At 37.5% G+C, this 21,897-nt stretch overlaps 1 protein-coding gene across 3 annotated transcripts in view; it reads right to left on the bottom strand.

Moving 5' to 3' along the window:
• PDLIM3 (PDZ and LIM domain 3) overlaps nt 1–21,897 on the bottom strand; it is a 716,648-nt gene that overhangs the window by 290,389 nt on the left and 404,362 nt on the right. For 2 of the 3 annotated variants that reach the window (XM_044069031.1, XM_044069033.1), the window contains exon 4: nt 13,852–13,919. In XM_044069031.1, the coding sequence (XP_043924966.1) occupies nt 13,852–13,919 (68 nt within the window). Of the gene's footprint in view, nt 1–13,851; nt 13,920–14,363; nt 14,552–21,897 lie in introns of all 3 variants that reach the window. The other variant, XM_044069032.1, reaches the window with a different exon arrangement.

The raw sequence follows: 21,897 nt of genomic DNA, 5'->3' as shown, positions 1-21,897 counted from the left end.
CAGTGATAAGTGGGCTGAGGACCCAGCCTACTCCATCCTATGCCAGGGACCCACACTAATGGTTGGAGGGGTGTATATGCTCCTATTGGCCAGTGGCCCTGGATCAATAAGCTATTGGTCAGCCAGTGTCCATCTGCCCAGCTTGGGTTACCTGGGATAGCTCTCCTGAGTGAAAGCTGGACATAAAACCAATCAACCTGCCAAGCATGAATTAAGGATTGCAAAGATTCATTGACAGGATGGAGCTTGAAAATTGATCTGATGGTAAGGAGGAGACTAGACATTCTATTTTGGCTTGGGATCCAGAGTCAACTACTCAGGAGGTGGACAAACTAGAAATGGTATGGGGATTGCTTTGAGGGATAGGCTTCAGAAGACAGTATTTGAACCAGTGAAATACCTCTTCAGCATACAAGCAAAGTACTGCAACTGGTTCTCACTTGGTAGTTCCACACTCAACTAAATTCATCTCTGTATTTTCTTTTATTTGCCTTTGAGATATAAAACCATCCAAATCATATGATAAGGATGGGAAAAATGAGTACAGACTAGTTATCCAAATTCTAATAAACCATATGCATTCAGCAATTAAGTAGAGAAACAATGCAAATCAAATCACTGTGTGTGCCCTGGGTGGGATCTATGCCCTTTGCATGAATTAACAAGTCTGATGCTTTCCTCCATGGCTCTGGAAACCCCTTAACCATATTCGTTGACATGTTACCTCCACTAACACTGTAAGTCAGGTATCTTCCAGCATTCAGCACATCTCTGTTGGGATTCCATACGAGTAAGATGCTTAATCTTTCTTGGTGATGCACACAGCCCATCTTAGTTCCTCTGTTGTGATGGAAACCATTAATTTTTGAGCTACTGCTTGGTCCAGTTTAAAAAGGCAAAGGGAACTCAAAAATTGACTGACTACCTCTACTTGTCAATTACTTGAACTATAAAATGTAATATTAATGAGCATGTCTTAAAACATATATACTTTCTGGTAATAAACTGTTTCCAAGTTGCTGTACTATGAAGCATGCCTCTCTCTCATTAAAATATGCTAGTATTTAGTTATAATTTTCTTAATAACCAGTTCATGAACACTAAAAGTAAAAACAATACTCCAAAACCTTCTTCTTTAGTTTATGTTCACGTTCCTCATTTCCATATTGAAGTATAAACAAAGTCACTCAGTAGTACCTTTTTTTTTTTGGACTCCACTTAGGAGTCTCATAGTTCATTAATGTGTTACAGAGTGACCAGTATTTTCTTTGTCAAATCACTAGTGTGTGTGTGTGTGTGTGTGTGTGTGTGTGTGTGTGTGTGTGTGTGTGTGTGTGTGCGCGCGCGTGTGTGTGTGCGCACATGTGTGTGTGTGTGTGTGTGTGTGTGTGTGTGTGTGTGTGTGTGTGTGTGTGTGTGTGTGTGTGTGTGAGCAAAATCAATGAACAGTGGAGTTACTGAACAGTACTTCAAAATCTCTTCTTTAGCTGACGTTCATTGGTCACATTTCTATATCAAACTACAAGCAGGGTCATGTAGTAGTGCATTTTTGGACTCAGGAGTCACAATCTATTAATGTATTATGTGTGACTGGTATATTCTTTGTCAAGTCACATGATAGATTAGCCGATTGTCATCCAAAGGCACTGCACTGTGTGTCTGAATTGTACCCCTTTTTCCCCAAACAAGCAGATATGCAGAGACACTGGAGTCAATTAAGTGTGGGTAACATTATAGGGTTGTTTCTTTAGTGAATGCTTTTTCTCTCAGGCCACGCTTGAACAATGACTTTCACTGAAGATGCACACAATACTTATGCATAAAAGAAATGGTGTTAACAACAACGGGAGGGCAAACATTTTGAAATAATTATTCAAATACCTTCTTCAAATACATCTGTAATAAGGTAAACCAATAAACAGAAAGTAACTCATTCATCCCTTGTCTGGTGGGAAACAATTATTTGGGGATGAGCTATACAGACTCAACTTTTCCTCCAACTAACATAGGTCACAGGCCAACTAAACGATTTAACAGAGTCTACAAGGAAGGTAATGTATTGGATTTGAGGAAGAAAGCTTAATTTGAACATATCCAGTTAACTTATTCCCTCCAGTAGAGCTCTTTTCAATTTGCATTCTAACTTCCAATGGGCATAACCTAAGTTTTTAAAAAATGAACTTGGTTCAAACAAATGTTCCTATCTCTAGAACCACGCATCTTACAAGAAAACTGTAAATGGCAAACTATTCAGCACAAATCAACCTTCTCAGTGGTTGCATAGATTTGATTCTAGATATTAAAATGGATTTTGTAAGCTGCAATAAAAACAGTAAATATTCATACTGTAATGTTGTATAAACAGCTTAGCATATCTCAGTAACCACTCAAGCAACGCACACACTACCAGCATCCTTTTTTTCAGGCAGCTGTGAGCTGTCACATGAGACTAAGCACTTCTGTCTGTCACTTTTTTGTTGAGATATTTAGAGAAATCTGAACATGATTACAATCCAACAAAATCATACGCAAGCACTATTCAGTATCACCTTAGCTACATTAGACAGAGGTCACACGTCAATACTTTTTGTGTTTACCATTGTCAGCTTTAAGATGAAATCTTCTAATACCTTGTACATAGCATTGTTTTGGAATTATTAATGTAAATATGAGCGCACAATATTTGTAACTGTAGAAATGCCTAGAAGCGTCACTAGGCAGTAAAGAGTTAACACACACTTGAGGATCACAAAAATATACCTTTTACATTATTTTGTACAAGGCCTCTAGATCCAAAATAAGACAGACAAAATATCATATCCTCCTGCTAATGGACAGTAACCTTGATGTATTATCTCCTAGATTTCCCATTTGTACTGAAAGCATTTCTAAATGACCAAACATTTGTGACCATACATTATCCAAGACAAATATGAACCATTCTGCTTTTGGAAATTGCAACCCAGCCTTCAGTATAACTGCCACTTTTCCAACACCTCCAACTCAACCAATCAGAAATGTGCTGCATTCTAACTGCAAATACCTCAGTTACTGGGCTTTGACTATTCCTTCTCCCTATCAGCCACAAGAAATGCAGCAAATTCAACACCACAGTAATCTCTAGAAACACTCATTCGTTCACAAAGTACAGGAATAAAAATCATGTTAAGGGTATTTTTAATGCCTAATGGGATAACATGGCAAGGCTTAAAATACCTTTTCAGGGTAGTTAGACTAGTATTCACCAAAGAATCTAATCATAGCTGACCAAGTGGAAAATATCCTGTATCTGGGCTGAGGTAAATGTCTTAAAATCCCTGAACTATCCAGTACTTACACTGCCAGACTACTGTAGATTTACACTATGTTAGTTTAGTCCTTTATATTCTTCAGAAAGGGTGTATTTATCTTGGATTTTATACCAATGTCTTACATGTAAATGCATATTCACTAACCTTTCCATCAGAGTATTTCAAATGGCACTGTTAGGACTGCATATAACCTGTATATATTTTATTAGAGAGAATGCAATAGAACCATGAAATGTATAAAAGGATATACAACTTTTAAAATACAGCACATATGTTAAATGCAGTAGATATTTAAAACATAAAAATTGTGGGGAAAAAATCTAGGTGAAAAAACTAAATGATATGTCACTGTTTACACTCAAGATACAACTAAAGGCTGAAATCCAAGTTTAGAGCACAGAACTGTAAATGTTTTCTTCTGTCACATGAAAGACAGCTATATTGCAGCAGGACAGAAAATGCAAAAGTGCAACTTTTTTGCTGTATAGGGAATATGGCAGAATAACTGACTCACTGTTAATTAGTCCAAAACCAGTTTCCTCTTGCTACTTGAGAAAATAGATCATTCAGCTGTGATCTATTGTCTTTTGAGTGGCAGTAAGGAAAGTGCAAAGCAAGATATTACCTTGTTGTTGTGCTGACTGAAATGTATTTTGGTGAGAAACAGTTCTCAGACTCACCTCCAGAGGTCAAGTAGTATGATCCTCTTGATCTGAAGACCCATTTTTTGCTTTGAATACCCAAATCAGGGAAGGAATTTTTTTGATTTTTTTTAAATTTCTTTTTATTGATTTTTAATCATATCATAACAAATCATACCCAACAACAAGACAAAATAATATGTACTAACAGAAATTTCTCTGCAATAAACTAACTATATACAAAACCCATCTATGCAGAGCACCTAAAAAGGAGGTTTAAATGCTGTGTATTTATGTTAGTATAAACTCATACACCATTTTCCATGAATAATATTTGTGAGCAGAAAAATGCTTCCCAGCTATCTGTTTGAGTCCTTCCCATGAAAGAGCCTATCTATCCTTCCAATTTAAAAGTGTATTTTGAAGCAGTCTTTCTAGTACCTTGGATGTGTTTCACAAGCTTCAAGTTCCCTGGCAAGAGTGTTTTTGTTATATTTATTTGCCTAATTATTTTATATGTTTTAAAAATGACAGACATGTCCTGGTCATTCTTTTGGACAGATTTTAGAATACTTACCTGGTTATTTAGTGGATTCCTGTAAGCTAGCTGTTGCAACCCTTTATTTTGCACTTCTCTGTTAAGTACTATATTCTTGTTTCTAAAAGTATACTATTTAATTTATCTTAGCAAAGAATTTTATTTTCTGAATTTCAAAGATTGTGGCAGGTTATTTATTTATTTAATGATAAGTGTAACTACTGCTAGTATCCATCACTGAAAGAGAAAGTCTGTTCAGCTAACACTACTACCAGTTTTTATATTTTAGCTGGCTATTTTGTAGGAGTGGTATAATAACTGGCTGTTTAGCATGACAATACTACTATAAAGCCAAAAACAATTGTGTTACTGGAAGGTTTTATCCATGTCTCCTGGAATTTGGTGTGTGTGTGTGTGTGTGTGTGTGTGTGTGTGTGTGTGTGTGTGTGTGTGTGTGTGTGTGTGTGTGTGTGTGAGTGTGCACACGTGTGTGTGTGTGTGTGTATGTGTGTGCACGCGCGCGCACGTGTGTGTGCGTGTGTGCGCACATGTGTGTGTGTGTGTGTGTGTGTGTGTGTGTGTGTGTGTGTGCGCGCACACGTGTGTGTGTGAGACTGATGAACAATGGGGTTAAAATTTCTCTTTATCCCCACTGTTGCGTGATCTAAAGAGTAACTAAATTTACAGCAGTGATGCGTGGGGGGAACAGAAGGCTTGCAAGGCAAACCACCTCTTTCTCCAATAGACATACTGCTTTTTGATTTAATGCTTGATTCAAAATATTGGGCAGTCAGAGAGACAGTGTGTGTGTGTGTGTGTGTGTGTGTGTGTGTGTGTGTGTGTGTGTGTGTGTGTGTGTGTGTGTGTGTGTGTGTGTGTGTGTGTGTGTCTGTGTGTGTGTATGCAATCTGTAAGTAATGTTAAAGTTATTGTGGATAACCTAACACTGCATGGCACTGAACTCAGTGTGACTTGAGGGAAAGGCTTAGGGAACCAAGCCCTGTGGCTCTGCCCGATGTATTTTTCAGTGCGGTGCTTATTTGGGTGCAGATGGCAGAGTCCCAGTAACTAGAGAAACAATGCATATTTTCTGTGTGCTTGTAATGTCAGACCTCATTTATTTATTTATTTATTTATTTTCTACATGTTCTTAGGGCCGAATGAAAGAGATTCCATTATCTGTATTTTACACTAGTCTGTGTGTGTGTGTGTGTGTGTGTGTGTGTGTGTGTGTGTGTGTGTGTGTGTGTGTGTGTGTGTGTGTGTGTGTCTGTGCGCTCACGTGCGTGTATCTGTGCCTGCGCGTGTATTTGTATATATACATATTTATATACATTATTCTACTTGTTCTTGTTTACCAATATTTACTGAGGGAGTGGAACCGATTAAAGTACCATAATTTTACTCCATGTTATTAGTGCCAGTACTGTACATCATAAAGCAGCATCCTCTGAGGCCATCACAGCATCATTACACCCAAGACCAATGCACTTATCTCCTTTGCTGTTGTGGAAGTTGAACTTTGTAAATGAAAAAAAGTCACTTTAGACATATTTAGCATTAAGCCCTATGGGCTTTAAATTGTATTCTGAAAATTATTCTTCGCTTCTACAACTTGAATAAGGAATAAGAATTTTTGCAGACACTTCAGATATTATCCAAAAACAAAACCCACGAAACTGCAGACACCCCAGCAGAAAAAAGCAAACGACTAACAAATCCAAAAAATGCTACTGGGGTATGGCTCCAGAGTCAAAGAAAGCGAAGTATATAAAAGCTCTCTACAGTACTGCCTTTATTCAAGCCCAAGCGCTTTCACACATAGATTCATCAGGTGCATACAATACAATAGAAAACACACCCTTAAATATCAGCAGAGCAAAACACATGACCTTAGCTTATACATGTTTAAAGATATAACACTCTTATTAAATACAATTCGCTATCTATTAAAACGTTTATTAAAAATACAGTAAATATTCTAATGTGTACCATATTATATGAAAATAAAAATAAAAACAACTAAAACTACCTATTAAAACCTCTCTTAGATAATATTGGTTTCATGGGAACAAATTCATTTAACCCATGCCCAAAATTCGCTCTCAATGACACTATCCATCTAGCCTCTGCCTCTTCAGTTCTAGCTCTGATGTCTCCTCCCCTAATAGTCTCATGTAACCTAGACAGGACCTTAAAACAAAAATAATGTTCATTCCCCATATTACTAACATGCTTCGCTAGGGCATTGGTACCAGTGCCTTTCTTAATATGGTATATATGCTCCCTCATTCTTTCTTTCAGGGTGCGGTCTGTCTTTCCAACGTAGAAATGATTGCAAACAATACACCACATGTAGGCTCTCACAAGTGGCTTGCACCCTAATATCAAATAACTTGCCAGTATCTGGGTGTTTAAAAAACAGACTATCATCTATAAACTTACAATATCCACATTTAGCACAAGGTTTTGTTCCATAAGTGGTTATGCCACTAGAGGGCTCTCTCATCTTACATAGTCTCCTCTTCAAGTTCTTTTTATTCCTAAAGGTAAACTGGGGCCTTGAACCTACAATACCTGAAATAGTTGGATCTGATACCAAAATTTCCCAATGCCTGTTAATAATATCAGTGTAGGTCTTAACATCTCTAGAATAAGGAATACAGACTTTCAATTTATTATCACTTTTCTTAGGGGACCTAACATTATTAACAGAAAAATAGGGTTTAGCCTTCGTACACCTTAACTATCTAACAATTTTTTCATTCTTAAAAATCATATTAGAATCATAACCCCTTTGAAATAATTCAAAGCCAGTCATATTCATCCTCCTTTCATATTCTACTTCCTCTGCACTCAACCTGGAAGCTCTTTGAATAAAGGCAGTACTGTGGAGAGCTTTTATATACTTTGTTTTCTTTGACTCTGGAGCCATACCCCAGTAGCATTTTTTGTATTTGTTTGTCATTTGCTTTTTTCTGCTGGGGTGTCTGCAGTTTCGTGGGTTTTGTTTTTGGATTTATTGACTTTTGTATTTCACCCATGAACGCTGACTCTATGGCTGATAATATAGAGCAAGTTGAAGAGGTTGAGTTGGATTATACACCACAGGTGAATACAATTTCATCACTTAATGGCAATGGCCATGTAGACTCTTTTTTGGCGAAAGTAAGTAAGAACACTAACCCTCTGTTGGGGAAGGACTTTGCTGTTAATGCAGATGATGATATAGACTTGGACTATTTAACGTTAAGAACAGATTTATTGTCACTGGAAAGGGATATGTGTAAACTAGCGCGCACTCAGTATGAGAAGTTCCATCTAGAGGTATGCTTGGCAGAAAAGTTAATACCGAGAGGTTTGAGAATTTTAAAGATGCCGGCACAAACAGACTGTGAACCGGAGTTGCTGAGTGAATGGCAAAAATTGAATATTGCTACCAGTTTGAACTATTTAACGTTGCTATTATCTGCATTAGAGAGAAGAGCATTGGCATTGACAACTGTTATTAAAGATAAGTATATCAAGTTGTGTTGTGTTTACAATGGACAGACTTATTCTAAAGTTTTGGCTGACACTATTGATAATGTTGCTGCAAACTGTTGCAGATTAAATTAAAAAAGCTCAAAAGAGACCGCAATGATTTCTCATTGGGTCAAGTTTTCTCTTGGCCACGTGATAATTTAGATATTGAAGCCGATGATGCAGTATGCAGTTCTGTTCAACGTGAAGATGTGACGCCAGGAGCACTTTTGCAAGTTCCTAGTACCTGTTTGCGACGTGAAACTGAAGATTCAAGAGAGTCTCCTTTGATGAATACAAGCGCGCGAAAAGATACTGAAGAACTTGTCGTCCCTTTAGAGAGAGCGAATGACGCTCACACTACACCTCTTCATTCTATTAGTGGTTTGGATACAGGGGCGAGGAGGAAAGTTATTTCAACTACTGCTCAAGTCCATAGAGCCGACGAAACAAATTCAATAGTGACATTATCTAATGTGGGCAACAGAATTAATTCAGGACTTGAATATGGTTTAAATTTTCCTCTGTGAAAGAGGCAGAGGTATGTGAATCAATCCAGAGGCAGAGGCAGGAGTACTACCAGATACAAAAGGAAGTACGAAGAGGACATGAGCAATGTTTATACAATAAAGAAAGCTTTCCAGAAAGTAAATCGTTAGTTTTTAATTTATCTGAACGTTCTTTATCTGATGTAGAGATGAATGTTTTAATGAGAGGGTTGTCTTTCATACCATCCACTGATATGTGTTTGACTGATGTGATTTTTGATCTGAAAATGTTCACCAGAGATTTAACGCTTAAGTATATGTTTCATGGTATGCAAAATGAAAGTACTTTTTCTTTTAGGAAACCAAGTAATTTTGTTCCCAAACACAATGCACTGGTTAATGCTTTTGAACAAGTTTGTATTTCAGAAATTTATGATACATTTAATAATAGAAAGTACAAAAATAAATGGTACAACCTCAGTAAAGATGAGAGTAAAGCGCTACAAAATTTAGAAAATGATGAGAGTATAGTTATAAGACCAGCGGACAAGGGAGGTCAATTAGTAGTAATGGATAGCTGTCAATATGTAACATTAATGTATGAAATGTTGAGGGATGGAGAGTTTTATGAGAAAATCACCAATGGGTGCGTTGACTTTATGATTAAATCTATACATGAACAGATAGTAGGTTTGCAGACATCAGGCCTCATTGATGAAGATTTGATGAGATATTTTTTGGTATCTAAACCTTTGATACCTATTATTCAAGGGTTACAAGAATCCTAATAGACCGCCCATGAGACCTATAGTCGCTGGCAAAGGGTGGTGTACTGAGTCAATTTCTATTTTCCTTGAGAAAAAATTGAGACCCATGATAGATATGTTCAAACATGTACTGAGAGATACAGAGCATTTTTTACATGATTTGTATCTCTTTGTGGAAGAAACAGGAAAACATGAGTGTGTGTGACATTAGTCACCCTGGACATTGTCTCTCTGTTTACGGTGATCCCGAATGACAAAGGGATAGATTTTTTGAGAGAGCTACTTGTTAAAGTAGGTCTTTATAAAGCAGATGAAATATCCACCTTGCAGAAGTTAATGAGGCTTGTACTATATAATAATGTATTTTTATTTGATGGCCATATTTGTTGGCAGAAAAATGGTGTTGCGATGGGGAGCACATGCTCCAATAGTTATGCCAATGCAGTGATGTTGGTTTGGGAGAATAAATACTTATTAAATGGACCTTATAGTGTCCATATATCCTTCTATAGAAGCTTTGTGGATGATTGTTTTTTGATTTGGAAAGGTATTTCTATACAATTAGTAGAGTTTGTGGACTACTTGAATAAATCCACACAGTTTTTAAAGTTTACTTTGAGTTACTCAGACTTTGAAGTTCATTTTCTTGATGTGACAGTCACCAAGGATAGTGTAGGGAACATTTCAACCAAGATGTATAGAAAAGACTGTAGGGTTAACAACCTGTTGTCTAGGGACAGCATGCACCCTCACTATGTCTTTAATCATGTGGTGCAGAATCAGTTCTATAGAGCTTCCAGGTTGAGTGCAGAGGAAGTAGAATATGAAAGGAGGATGAATATGACTGGCTTTGAATTATTTCAAAGGGGTTATGATTCTAATATGATTTTTAAGAATGAAAAAATTGTTAGACAGTTAAGGTGTACGAAGGCTAAACCTTATTTTTCTGTTAATAATGTTAGGTCCCCTAAGAAAAGTGATAATAAATTGAAAGTCTGTATACCTTATTCTAGAGATGTTAAGACCTACACTGATAGTATTAACAGACATTGGGAAATTTTGGTATCATATCCAACTATTTCAGGTATTGTAAGTTCAAGGCCCCAGTTTACCTTTACGAATAAAAAGAACTTGAAGAGGAGACTATGTAAGATGAGAGAGCCCTCTAGTGGCATAACCACTTATGGAACAAAACCTTGTGCTTAATGTGGATATTGTAAGTTTATAGATGATAGTCTGTTTTTTAAACACCCAGATACTGGCAAGTTATTTGATATTAGGGTGCAAGCCACTTGTGAGAGCCTACATGTGGTGTATTTGGCTAATTGCGTTGTTTGCAATTATTTCTACGTTGGAAAGACAGACCAAAGAAAGAATGAGGGAGCATATATACCATATTAAGAAAGGCACTGGTACCAATGCCCTAGCGAAGCATGTTAGTAATGTGGGGAATGAACATTATTTTTGTTTTAAGGTCCTGTCTAGGTTACATGAGACTATTAGGGGAGGAGACATCAGAACTAGAACTGAAGAGGCAGAGGCTAGATGGATAGTGTCATTGAGAGCGAATTTTGGGCATGGGTTAAATGAATTTGTTTCCATGAAACCAATATTATCTAAGAGAGGTTTTAATAGGTAGTTTTAGTTGTTTTTATTTTTATTTTCATATAATATGGTACACATTAGAATATTTACTGTATTTTTAATAAACGTTTTAATAGATAGCGAATTGTATTTAATAAGAGTGTTATGTCTTTAAACATGTATAAGCTAAGGTCATGTGTTTTGCTCTGCTGATATTTAAGGGTGTGTTTTCTATTGTATTGTATGCACCTGATGAATCTATGTGTGAAAGGAATAAAGGCAGTACTGTGGAGAACTTTTATATACTTCGTTTTCTTTGACTCTGGAGCCATACCCCAGTAGCATTTTTTGGATTTACTTCAGATATGATGTTGACAGAAAAAAAACGATGTCAGACTGATCAGTACTTTGACATTTTTATTTACTTGAGGGAGTTGCAAACCTTCGTCAGTTTGTTATTTCTTCCAGATAAGCACAAGTGCAAGTTAAATGGCTACTCAATACTAAATATGACAAAACACTGAGAAAAATCATCAAAATCATTATTCTGGACAGATGACATTTCTCTTGTGCGATTCCAATGTGTATCCATTCTCACTAAATATTACAAACTGGATGTATGATCCAGGCCCATGCTTAATTACGGAAGAAGACAGCAACAAGGCATTTTGCTATAAGTTGTTACTGACCTCTAGTCAGTTGTTACAGTGTTGCTCAAGTCTTCTCTAAAGAAAGACAGTACATGTTTATGAACTGTTCACCATAACAGCGGAAACAGTAATGGTACCCACCAAGCATCTTCCTAAAGTGTTTTTCTTAAGCATCCTGCACAAAACAATAAACATAGTCACATTTAGCTTTTTATATATGTTAAGTATGATTATTATCAACTGGTAGACTTTCTTACTAGATGAACCAAAGATGATTCTGAGCATCTCTGTATTTATGTATTCAGGAGCATGCCACTAATGTTCAAGGTACATTATGCGAGACAAAAACTGCCCTTCTGCTAGCAGGAAACAACAAATTCTAATAAAAAATGTAAACGGGTTAATGTCCATTGGTGATGGTAAGAAGCTAGCCTTCTTGTTGCATAGCTGCAAGTCTCTTCTTCAAGGTCAGATGTGCCATTACTGTAAGCACCCTAACGTAACTGTACTTTTCCAATCAATGCAGATCAAGATTAGTGTTGGAAATGTTTAATACTTTCATCTACTGCATTCTTACCATGCATCACCTACTCTTGTGTACTGGTCCCAATACTAAAAGCATCTGAAGTGCTTGTCTGCACACCTCCAACATCTGAACATTTGTTCACAACATTTAAACACTACAAGCAGTTACTTTAGTTCAGAATCAGCACTTTTGCAGTATTTGGCATTTTGTAGAATTTTCTTTTCTTAGTACTCAAAGGTTTTATTAGCAGTTGCATTTGGAATATTTGTTACACAGCTGATCAAATTTGCATTGGGGCAGTTTACTACATCTTCTGTATATTTTGAGTATTTAGAAGCTCACAGCAAATGAAGTACTCATCCAAGTCCAAATAAAGCACAGAAATCTGCAAAAACACATGAATGCTTAGAGTCTTTTGAGCAGCATTCTTGTACTCTGAGCTTCACAACGGTTCTTTAAAAGTCTGTATCATTCATTTATCTAAATGCAAAAGTATTCATAGTATTTGCCTAAAGGATCTATACACTGTGTTTGCATATTCACAGGAAATGTGATGAAATATAGTATAAATTGGATAATGAACATGGAAAGAGACAAGTCTTTTACAGAAAAAGAAACATTTTGAACATTTACATTCATTATCAAAGCACCACTTAACATACAGTACTGACTTTTTTATTTTACATGTAGAAAAATGATGTTGATTTCTTTTTGGCTTAGACAATTATCGGTTTCCATTCATTTGATCTTATGGAGCTCTGACAAAGTGACTAATGACTAAAGCAAACATTCTGTCCTGTCTCGGCTTTAAAAATATGCTTCTCTTGTGCAATGAGCTATTAGAAAGACTGTAAGTACAAATGTACATTTACAGTGCATCTGATTACCCAAAATACACATATAGTTCAGCATTTGTGGAATCATATTCTTTTCAGTGATCCCTCAGTATGAAAAAAAAACAAAGATAGCATAACTGGTGCATTATAATTTCAATGCACTTTATGAATTCTAAGACTGGTTCAAACTTGCAAGTACTGTGATCTAAGGATAATACTTCTAACTCTCATGTCTCTTAAAGCAAACTTGCTAGCCTCATTTACTTATATGCTTTTCATAAGTTTATATTATGAACTGCTGCACTGTTTTGTTAGTTGCATTACTTAAACTTGGAGCAATCAGAGTTACTGGGTTTAAAAAATGAATGACATGGTGATTTTGAGCTATGACTTTGGGCTATACTAGTCAAGCTTATTTAGTATACAGCTGTGCCTTTCTTAGTATGTTAGACATATCTTAGAATTAGAAAACAACCTATATAGAATGGGTTACTGATCATTTTAATTTGTTTCAGATGCATTTATATAACAGATAGTATACTATTAGTAATGAGTAAGACACACTTTGCTTCTTTAATTGACTGACGCCTTGAATTAGATACACATTCAAAATGCATGCTTTACATGCTGAAACAAACTTTTAAGGAAAAAAAGAACAAGGTGAAATATTTTATGAAGGAAAAATATATGCTTGCTTGGATTGTTAGAAGAATAGGATAAACCTCAAAGTATTATTTTATTATGTGTCTCCACCACATATATGTACATACAGATGCAAGCAAGGTAACTATCTTATCAGTCTGTACACCAGAAATAGTAACTGCAGTATAATGATATACATGCATACTCCGTGCTGTCTGGTCAAAACATACAAGACAGACACTCTTCATGAAAGAATCTTGTCTGCAAATTTACTTTGCTGTACCAAATATCAGCAACCAATGAAGGTCATAAACATGCAACAAAGCATGTAGTTAATGCATATAACCTGCTTGTGACTGAGGCTGCAAAAGGTTTGGGTCGGACATTGAATTTGTGCTCAAAGTAGCCCAAATCCTGCAAAAAGAAGGAATTATGATGACATACCTTTAAAGATTGACGAAGCTTCCTTACATGGCTGCTAAACGAAAGCTATGTTCTTCCAAGACCTAAAAAATTCTTATGTGTGCAATAAACAGTTTAAAGTGACAGTTGAACCAGTTTATGTGCACAGATATAAACAACATTATCAAAAATGAAGAAAATCATGAATAAAAGTTAATTCAGTGCAGTAACTTGTTATAAGTTTCTTGTCAACAAATGTATTTTGAAGTTGCCAAATTACGCTATCACCACATTTTGAATGATCTGCTACATTTCTTTTATTGACATAACCTTAATGCAAATGCCAAGAGCTGGACCTGTGAGAGAGAGGCAGAGAGAGAGAGAGAAAGAGAGACAGACAGGAACAACTGTCTTAAAAATAAAGCTGCAGCAGAAAATAACATACTGGTTACTTACTGTTGAGATGTATTATGGAGCAGACCCCGTAGCTGTCCTTGGTAGGCATCTTGAATATTGCCAGCAGAATAAAGCCCAATGGGAGAGTTATAAGAAGAGCTCACAATTTGCCTTTTATCGTCGATGTTTGCTGCAGCAACAAAAGGCTGGGCCTTTCTGTTGTGTGCAGTGCCAATGGGTTTGAACTCCTGCATATAATAGGCAGACAAAACATACAAAGCTACAATGCATGCTAAAGCCTGAAGTAAATCAGCAAAGGAGGTAGCAAGTATTTGTTGATGGCTTTCTTGTTTTAATAGTTTGATATGTTAATGTTGTGCTATGTGTTTTATATACTGCTACATCAACAGTACTCTACTAAGAAACCATTTGTGACAACACACACATGGCTTCTTCAACAGACATATGGCAATTTTTTTCAGATTTCATATCATTCTCAGAACATTTTTGTGATAACTTAATGATATGAAATAATGTAAAAGGTGATATCAAATACATTCCAACCATCAACAAATGAAGGAAACTAGACTTAACTTTAATATAACATTGCAGTGATATTCCAACAAGGAACCAAATTATGCAGCATCCTGGGAATGATCAGATTCCTTAAATGGCTATAAAATCACTTCCCAACATTTAGTACAAAAGTAGGTAAAAGCATTAAATACCGATACAGTATAGCTACCTTGTAGAATACATTGTTTTGGTAGTTTTAGTACTAATCTGACAAAAGTGATACAGATAACATTATGAAAATGAATAATCATAAAAATCATGTCAGTCTTACTTATATTTCTGTTGCAGGCATTTCCACTAAAATGTAAATATTTTTACACATGCAAATTACTTCATAATATAACCTCAAAGATTACATCAGTACTTACTGGAGTGTAAATCATATGATGTACGTAACTGCTTTTATATTCGTGTGATATTCTAACATGTTCTACTTCCTGGTAAATTCTCTCACTAATTTAATAAATATTTTATTCCTAGGACTATGCCTTTTGTAGGTACTAACAAGGGTACTATAGGGATACTTTAAACTGTTGAAAATATCACAGTTTGTAATGCAGTTCCCAAGCACTTATATAAACTATGATCATTTATACATAGCTATTCAGACAGCCTTGCCACTATACAGGAAATATACCATCCCAACCTGGTTGTTTCTTATTAAGGAACTTTTTTAAAATATGAAAATGTGTGCAGACCTCAGAGGTAGATCATTATCAGAGGATATACCAGAATGCAGAAGGGATCAGCACAGTTCAGATCCATAAAGCAGAAACACTGTATTGTGTACTTCAGATTAGGGAACTTAAAAAACAAATATCTGTGCCATACAACTGAAGCAAAGCAAAAGATTGCCATTCCACATGAAGCGCATGCACTCCTTAAAACAAACAGTGACTAAAATTGCATTATTATAAATGATGACGTGGCTGTTCTGTAGACTGTATTCTGAGAAAACAAAACTAGTCATGCTAATTTCCTAATATTAGTTTCACAGGAAATTTATTTAAAAAACTATCTGCCATCCCATTCTACATAACTATAAGTTGTACTCACCCTAACTGCGCATCTGTTGTCCAATTTCATTCTTCCTCATTTATGGGTCTGAAGCCGATCCTCAGATCCAACCCAGCTGCATTTACCAGACTTTGGATACAACTGTCAAACTCCTCCCTCTACCCACTATGCCCTACTCCATCCCTATTGCCACAGATCGAGTTTGCTGCTCTATTTTCCAATAGCAGAAGAGAAACAGATATAGCCAGATAGAAAAATGACAGGGCTCAAACCTGGAACTGTAGGTCCCAAACACAGTCCAATAGGTCCTTCCAGAAGAAAAATGGATGGGGGATGGATGAGAGGGGAGTTGAGGAAGAATGAGAATGAACAACACAGATGCCCAGTCATGGTGAGCACATAACTTATAAATCTGATGTTGTCATTTTCATTCTTCCTCACTTATGGTTCAGAGTCCCCAGCTACGCTGACCTTAGGTGCCCCTCAAAGAAGAATATTCTGGAGTAATACCGAACCAAAGGATGATCTATTTCTGGATATGATGCCCAAATTATGTGAATCAAAGGTAAGGGTATTGGACCATGTAGTTGCTGCACAAATGTCATCAATATATGTCCTTGACCAAAAAATAAATGAAACAGCCAAGGACCAAGCTGAATGAGCTTCGGAAGGTTTTGATAATGTCATAAACTTCTGACAGTAAGTCCATGAGATACAGTCTATAATCCATTTAGCTAGGATAACGTTAGAAACTGGTTGGCCTAGGTGATTTGGGGAGAAAGGTACAAATAGTTTGTTTGACTTTCTAAACTGTTTTGTCCTGTGAAGGTAAAAACATACTTGTCTTTGTCCATCAAGGATGTGCAACATACACTCTCCTTTATTGGAAACATTTGCAAAGAAAACTGGCAAGTGAATGGACTGGCTGATGATATTTTCAGAAGCCACTTTAGGTAAAAAAAGAAGGGTTTGTTCAAAGGGAAACCCTATCGTTATCAAAAACAATGCAAGGGGATTTCCTGAATCAGCCTGGAGCTGAGATACTCTTTGTGCTGAAGTTATAGCTAGCAAAAAAACTGTCTTCAAAGACAGAAATTTTAGATCAGATTTGTCTGATGGTTGAAAGGGTTTTTGTGTTAAACCTTCAAGTACCACAGTAAGATCGCACGACAGTGAGGGATCCTTTACTGGAGGTCTCAGAAGAAAAATGCTTTTCAAAAAAGATTTACACAATCTAGAGGAAGCTAAGGAAAAAGATTTACTCCCTGTGTGGAAATTTGAAACTGCTGCCAGATGAAGTTTAATAGTGGAGATACTGGCCCTATCTTTGAAAAGAGTTGCCAAAAAATGAAAAATAGCAGAAATTGGTGCAGTAAAAGAATCAATCTCCCTATCTGATGCCAAGATAAGAGAATATTTTCCATTTACTTTCATAAACTTTTTTGGTAGTATCTGTGACAACAGGAGGTACTGCTAGCCATGCCAGGAGAAGTAGGACAGTGGATTTGCAACATATGTCAGCACAGCTAGCTGGAATTTTGTAAATAATTATATGTCATTTGTATATCAAACTGATTTGTACAGATTCTTGTGCTGAAAATGTTTTTATGAGTTTTTTATATTAAAATATATCAACAGTGTGTCCTGCTGGAAGGAAAATACATGTACGTGCATTACTGTAACTGTTTAAATGTATGCACTGTACATTACTGGAAGTGAAGAGTTAATCTTAATCCACCTGACTTTGCAAAACATATCTGAAATTAAATTACTTTATGGGTTAAGCCTTAAAAATGTTATCCCACAGTTCTGAAGGGAGCCAGAGATGCAATGACTGTGCTAGAGAATAGGCTGTAGCTCCTATAAGAACAGTGAAATGGTTTTATGACTTCCAGCAGCTGCACCACATCTGAGCAATGCTCTATCTGTGTGTATTGTAGCATACAGGTGCTAAACCCTGGTAGCTTTTAGTGATGGGGACAATGCGGGAAACAGAGTCAGATGACTAGATGTATGTGATGTCATTCTGTACAGAAATAATGTTTTAACAGAGGAGACTGACGTATCAGCAGCATTATGTTTTCTGTCTTGGATCTGACAACAAGGACCACTCACCCATCTGCTGTGCTCTATTCAGTAAGTAGGAACAGTAATTCTTTTAGTCAATCAGGAATAGATAGTGAGACTAGCAAAATAATGTTTTTCTATAACTGTGTGAAACTTCCCATCAGTTTTATTTTTAATATTCCCTGTGGCTCAAACTCTGGTGTTTACTGTGAATAGATATTTAGCATGTTCTTGTTCTTTTATTATTTATTATTAAATATATTTAAACTTCTCATTGTGGCTGGTCCTTTTAGAAAAATATTTAAGTTTTGAGAGCATTTGCACATATTTATTTAGTGACAGCTCTGGCCACTCCTACAGCCTTGCTGTTTGGTCGACATTACCATTTGTAATAATATTAATTTACTCAGTATAATTAGGCACACTTGCAAGAGCCTTAAAGAAGATGGCAGGGGTTCTGGTGGCAGTGATAACATAATAGTCTGGGCAGAAGGGAGCACAGCAGGTGAATCTGTGCCAGCCTTTCCCAGGTGTGTGTCTGTGTGTGTGTGTGTGTGTGTGTGTGTGTGTGTGTGTGTGTGTGTGTGTGTGTGTGTGTGTGAATCGAATTTCAAAGAGTATGCATGTGTGTGTCAGCTGCTTGGAGCAGGGACTTAGCTTGGAATCCCAGCTAAGGACTCAACTCTAAGCTGTGCCAGTGGACAGTATTACTGAGGGTCTGGACCAATATAGAGAGGAACCAGCCCCCAGGAGTGAGTGTGTTCCCTGGGTGGTCTTAAGGGAAAATGTGCTTGATGCAGACAGGTCTGCATCTAGAATTACTGAGTATATTCATTTGTAGTACAAATGAACTTACCTCTCCAGTGTCATTGGTAAGGATTCAGGGTCTTTGATTACTGCCCCAGCATGGGGATGTCACCTATTGGTGGCAGTGGTGGGATATTGAACTTCTGTAGCCTGTAAGCACTTGTCACTAAATGTGTACTCTCAAGCAGCCACAAGGTGAACATTCAGAGTTTCATTTCACAACAGTTTATTTATTTATTTTTTGTTAGTTTAGTTAGTCATGGAAAGCAAGCCAGCATGTCAGCACAGGATTATGGCAAGCAGACAAAGAACCAGTTGGCCAAGATGTGCGAAGCCAAAGGAATGATATATGCCAACTTGACTAAAGAGGAAACTATTTCAGCTTTAGTCACAGCTCAGACCAGCATCTAGGAGGATAATCAGTCTTGTAATGGGAATTTGCAGTCCTCAGAAACAGGACAATTCAACTTTTCCTCAAAGGACTTAAAAATCTTGAACTGAAGGTCAAATCTTTGGAATTAGAATCAGCACATTGACTCCGGTGTTTGGGGGCTGAAGAAAAGGAGAAACAGATGGAATTAAAATCAGCAGAGAAAGTGCAGCATTTGGAGGCTGAAGAAAAGGAGAAGCAGCGTCAACATGAGAGGGAGATGCTAATTCTTCGCTAGGGTCATGGAGATAATTTTGATAGATTTATTCATATATTTGAAAGAGTATGCAAACAGTATAATGTTGACCAAGAGCTCTGCGTACAGTTCCTGACCCCCTTACTCCATGGTAAAGCTGTAACTGTGCTTCTAATTTGTCTGATACTGATTGTTTAAACTATGAAAACATCAAGAAATGTTGACCTGACTGCTTTAAGTTAATGCCTGAGGCTTACAGGAAAAAGTTTTGTGATCAGTGACGCAAGGTAGATGAAAGTGTGTGTGATTATATTGCTGAACTAAGCACTTATTTTCATAGGAGGGTGAGTTGGTGTCAGGTCACCACTTTTGAAGGGCTGGCAGACTTTTTGGTGAGGGAACAAGCCCTTAGCACTTTGCCTGAGGACATGAGAATCTGGTTGGCAGACCGAGAGTGCAACTCTGCAGATGAGTTGGGGAAAAGGGTATCTCTACTTAGCAAGCAGAGCATCACTGTACAGAAAAGGAATACCCAGTGCTGCACATGGCTATAATGGAACCCATGGTGGGCATCCTAAACTCCCCCCAACAGAGTCCACCAGTAAAAAGGGAAGCCACTGGTTCAAGTACACAGCCAGGAGCAACGGTTAAATGTTTTAAATGTAACCAGCAGGGTCATGTAGCATACAGATGTCCATGATTCCAACTGAGGGGAGATTAGCACGAAGTACTTGTTGCACTTGTTGCTGAAAGGGTTGGCAAATAGGTTGAAGAAAGGTTGGCCTCAATGCCTGAAGATCATATTTACTACCAACTGATTGAGAGACCGCGTGTGACGCATTGGAATGGATCTGCTTAGTTTGTTCGCAAGCACATTGGTATTCCCTGGAATGTGCATCACAATTAGAAAGCAGTCTAATGAGAGTGCCCATTCCCAAACCCTCATGGTCTCTCTGCAAAGCGGATAAGATCAAGTTCCTCCTTGCTTGTTGATGTACCAGACTACAGACATACTGTCAGTCTGAACTGCAACAGTCCCCAAGGGAAGAGCATCTTGAAAAGCTTGCAACACTACAAGACTCCTCTCATCTCTAGGACATTGATATGCAAATTGGTCTCTTGTGGGACCACATGCCTTGGACAGTTCTTCCCAAGACCCACCCCCACCCCCGTTACAAACATCCATGGTCACTGTGGCTACTGGGTTCGGTAGAACAAAGGGTCTGCCCAGAAAAAGATTGTCGGATATATCCACCAGTGAATGTGTTGCTTGCAAATCAGGGTGAGTTTTACTTGAAAAGATAAGGGTTGAGATAGAATGGACAACTGTACAGGTAGAGTTCATTGGAGAACCTGCATAAAGAAGTGTGCAAGCGGAAGTAGTTTTATGGCAGCTGACATTGACCTGAGTGCTTGAAGCACTAACCTTAATGGAGAAGATGGATGAGAAAGGATAACCTGAACCTGGTTTCTGATAGAAGCAATGTAGTGAAGAAGTAAAGATGTTATCTATGTTGTTGTGTCCAAAATTGTCCTGATGAATTACAGGCTCTGAACTGGTGTGAGTTTTGATTTGGCAAGATTTATTGTAATGCCTAAAATTTTGCAAATCTGGAGCAAATAGTCCCTGGCATGTTGAAGTTGATGCTTGGAAGGAGTGGTTAGGAGCCACTTGTCTAGGTATGGAAACACCTGGAGTTTCTTCAGTCTCAAGTGAGCTTTGACTACTGCCATGCATTTGGTAAATCCTCTGGGGGCTGTGGTGACTCCAAAGGGCAGAGCTCTGAATTGGTAATGGCTGTCTCCCAGCCAAAAGGGAAGATGTCTTCTGGATTGTCTGTTTATTTTGATGTGATAGTACACATCCTGAAGATCTACACAGTACATCCAATCATTCTTGTGCAGAAAAGACAGGATCGACTGAACCGTGACCATTTAGAACTTTATTTTCTTTACATATTGGTTCAATTTGCTTAGATCCAAAATGGGTCTGAGGTCCCCTGTTTTCTTTGGCACTAAAAAGAAGTGTGAATAAGTTCTGAATCCTACCTGGTCAGGTGGGACCTTCTGAATGACTCTTTTTTCTTTTTCTAGCAGCTTATGTATTTCTTGTGCTGCAGCCTTCCTCTGACTGGGTGGAACATTGGGAAGTTTGTTCCTTTAACAATGCAGAAGAAGGGAAATGGTACGTAACAACCTCTGGGATATTATTCTTAGCACCTATAAGTCTCTTGTGATGTTTGTCAAGGTGTCTAGGTGCAAACAGAACCAATGCCAGACTGCCTCCAGAGCTGGACAGTCGGGCAGCTTTTCAGGAGCACTGATAGGGCCTGTCTGAAAAAGAATCTATAAAGCCCTGGTTCTGCTGGTCTCCTCTGCCTCTAGGGTGACGTCTACCATTAAAATCTCCTCCTCTGCCTCTGGAGAAATTGTCTCCACGCATATCCTGGAAAGGTCCCTGTGATTTATGGAATCACATTTTCTTACCACCTCTCTGATTC

Source organism: Protopterus annectens, chromosome 4.part0 (genome assembly GCF_019279795.1).
Source record: "Protopterus annectens isolate FY-2018-M chromosome 4.part0, PAN1.0, whole genome shotgun sequence".
Classification (NCBI taxonomy): domain Eukaryota; kingdom Metazoa; phylum Chordata; order Ceratodontiformes; family Protopteridae; genus Protopterus; species Protopterus annectens.
The sequence above is the reverse complement of the archived record's forward strand: the minus strand, read 5'-3'. Positions and strand labels throughout refer to the sequence as shown.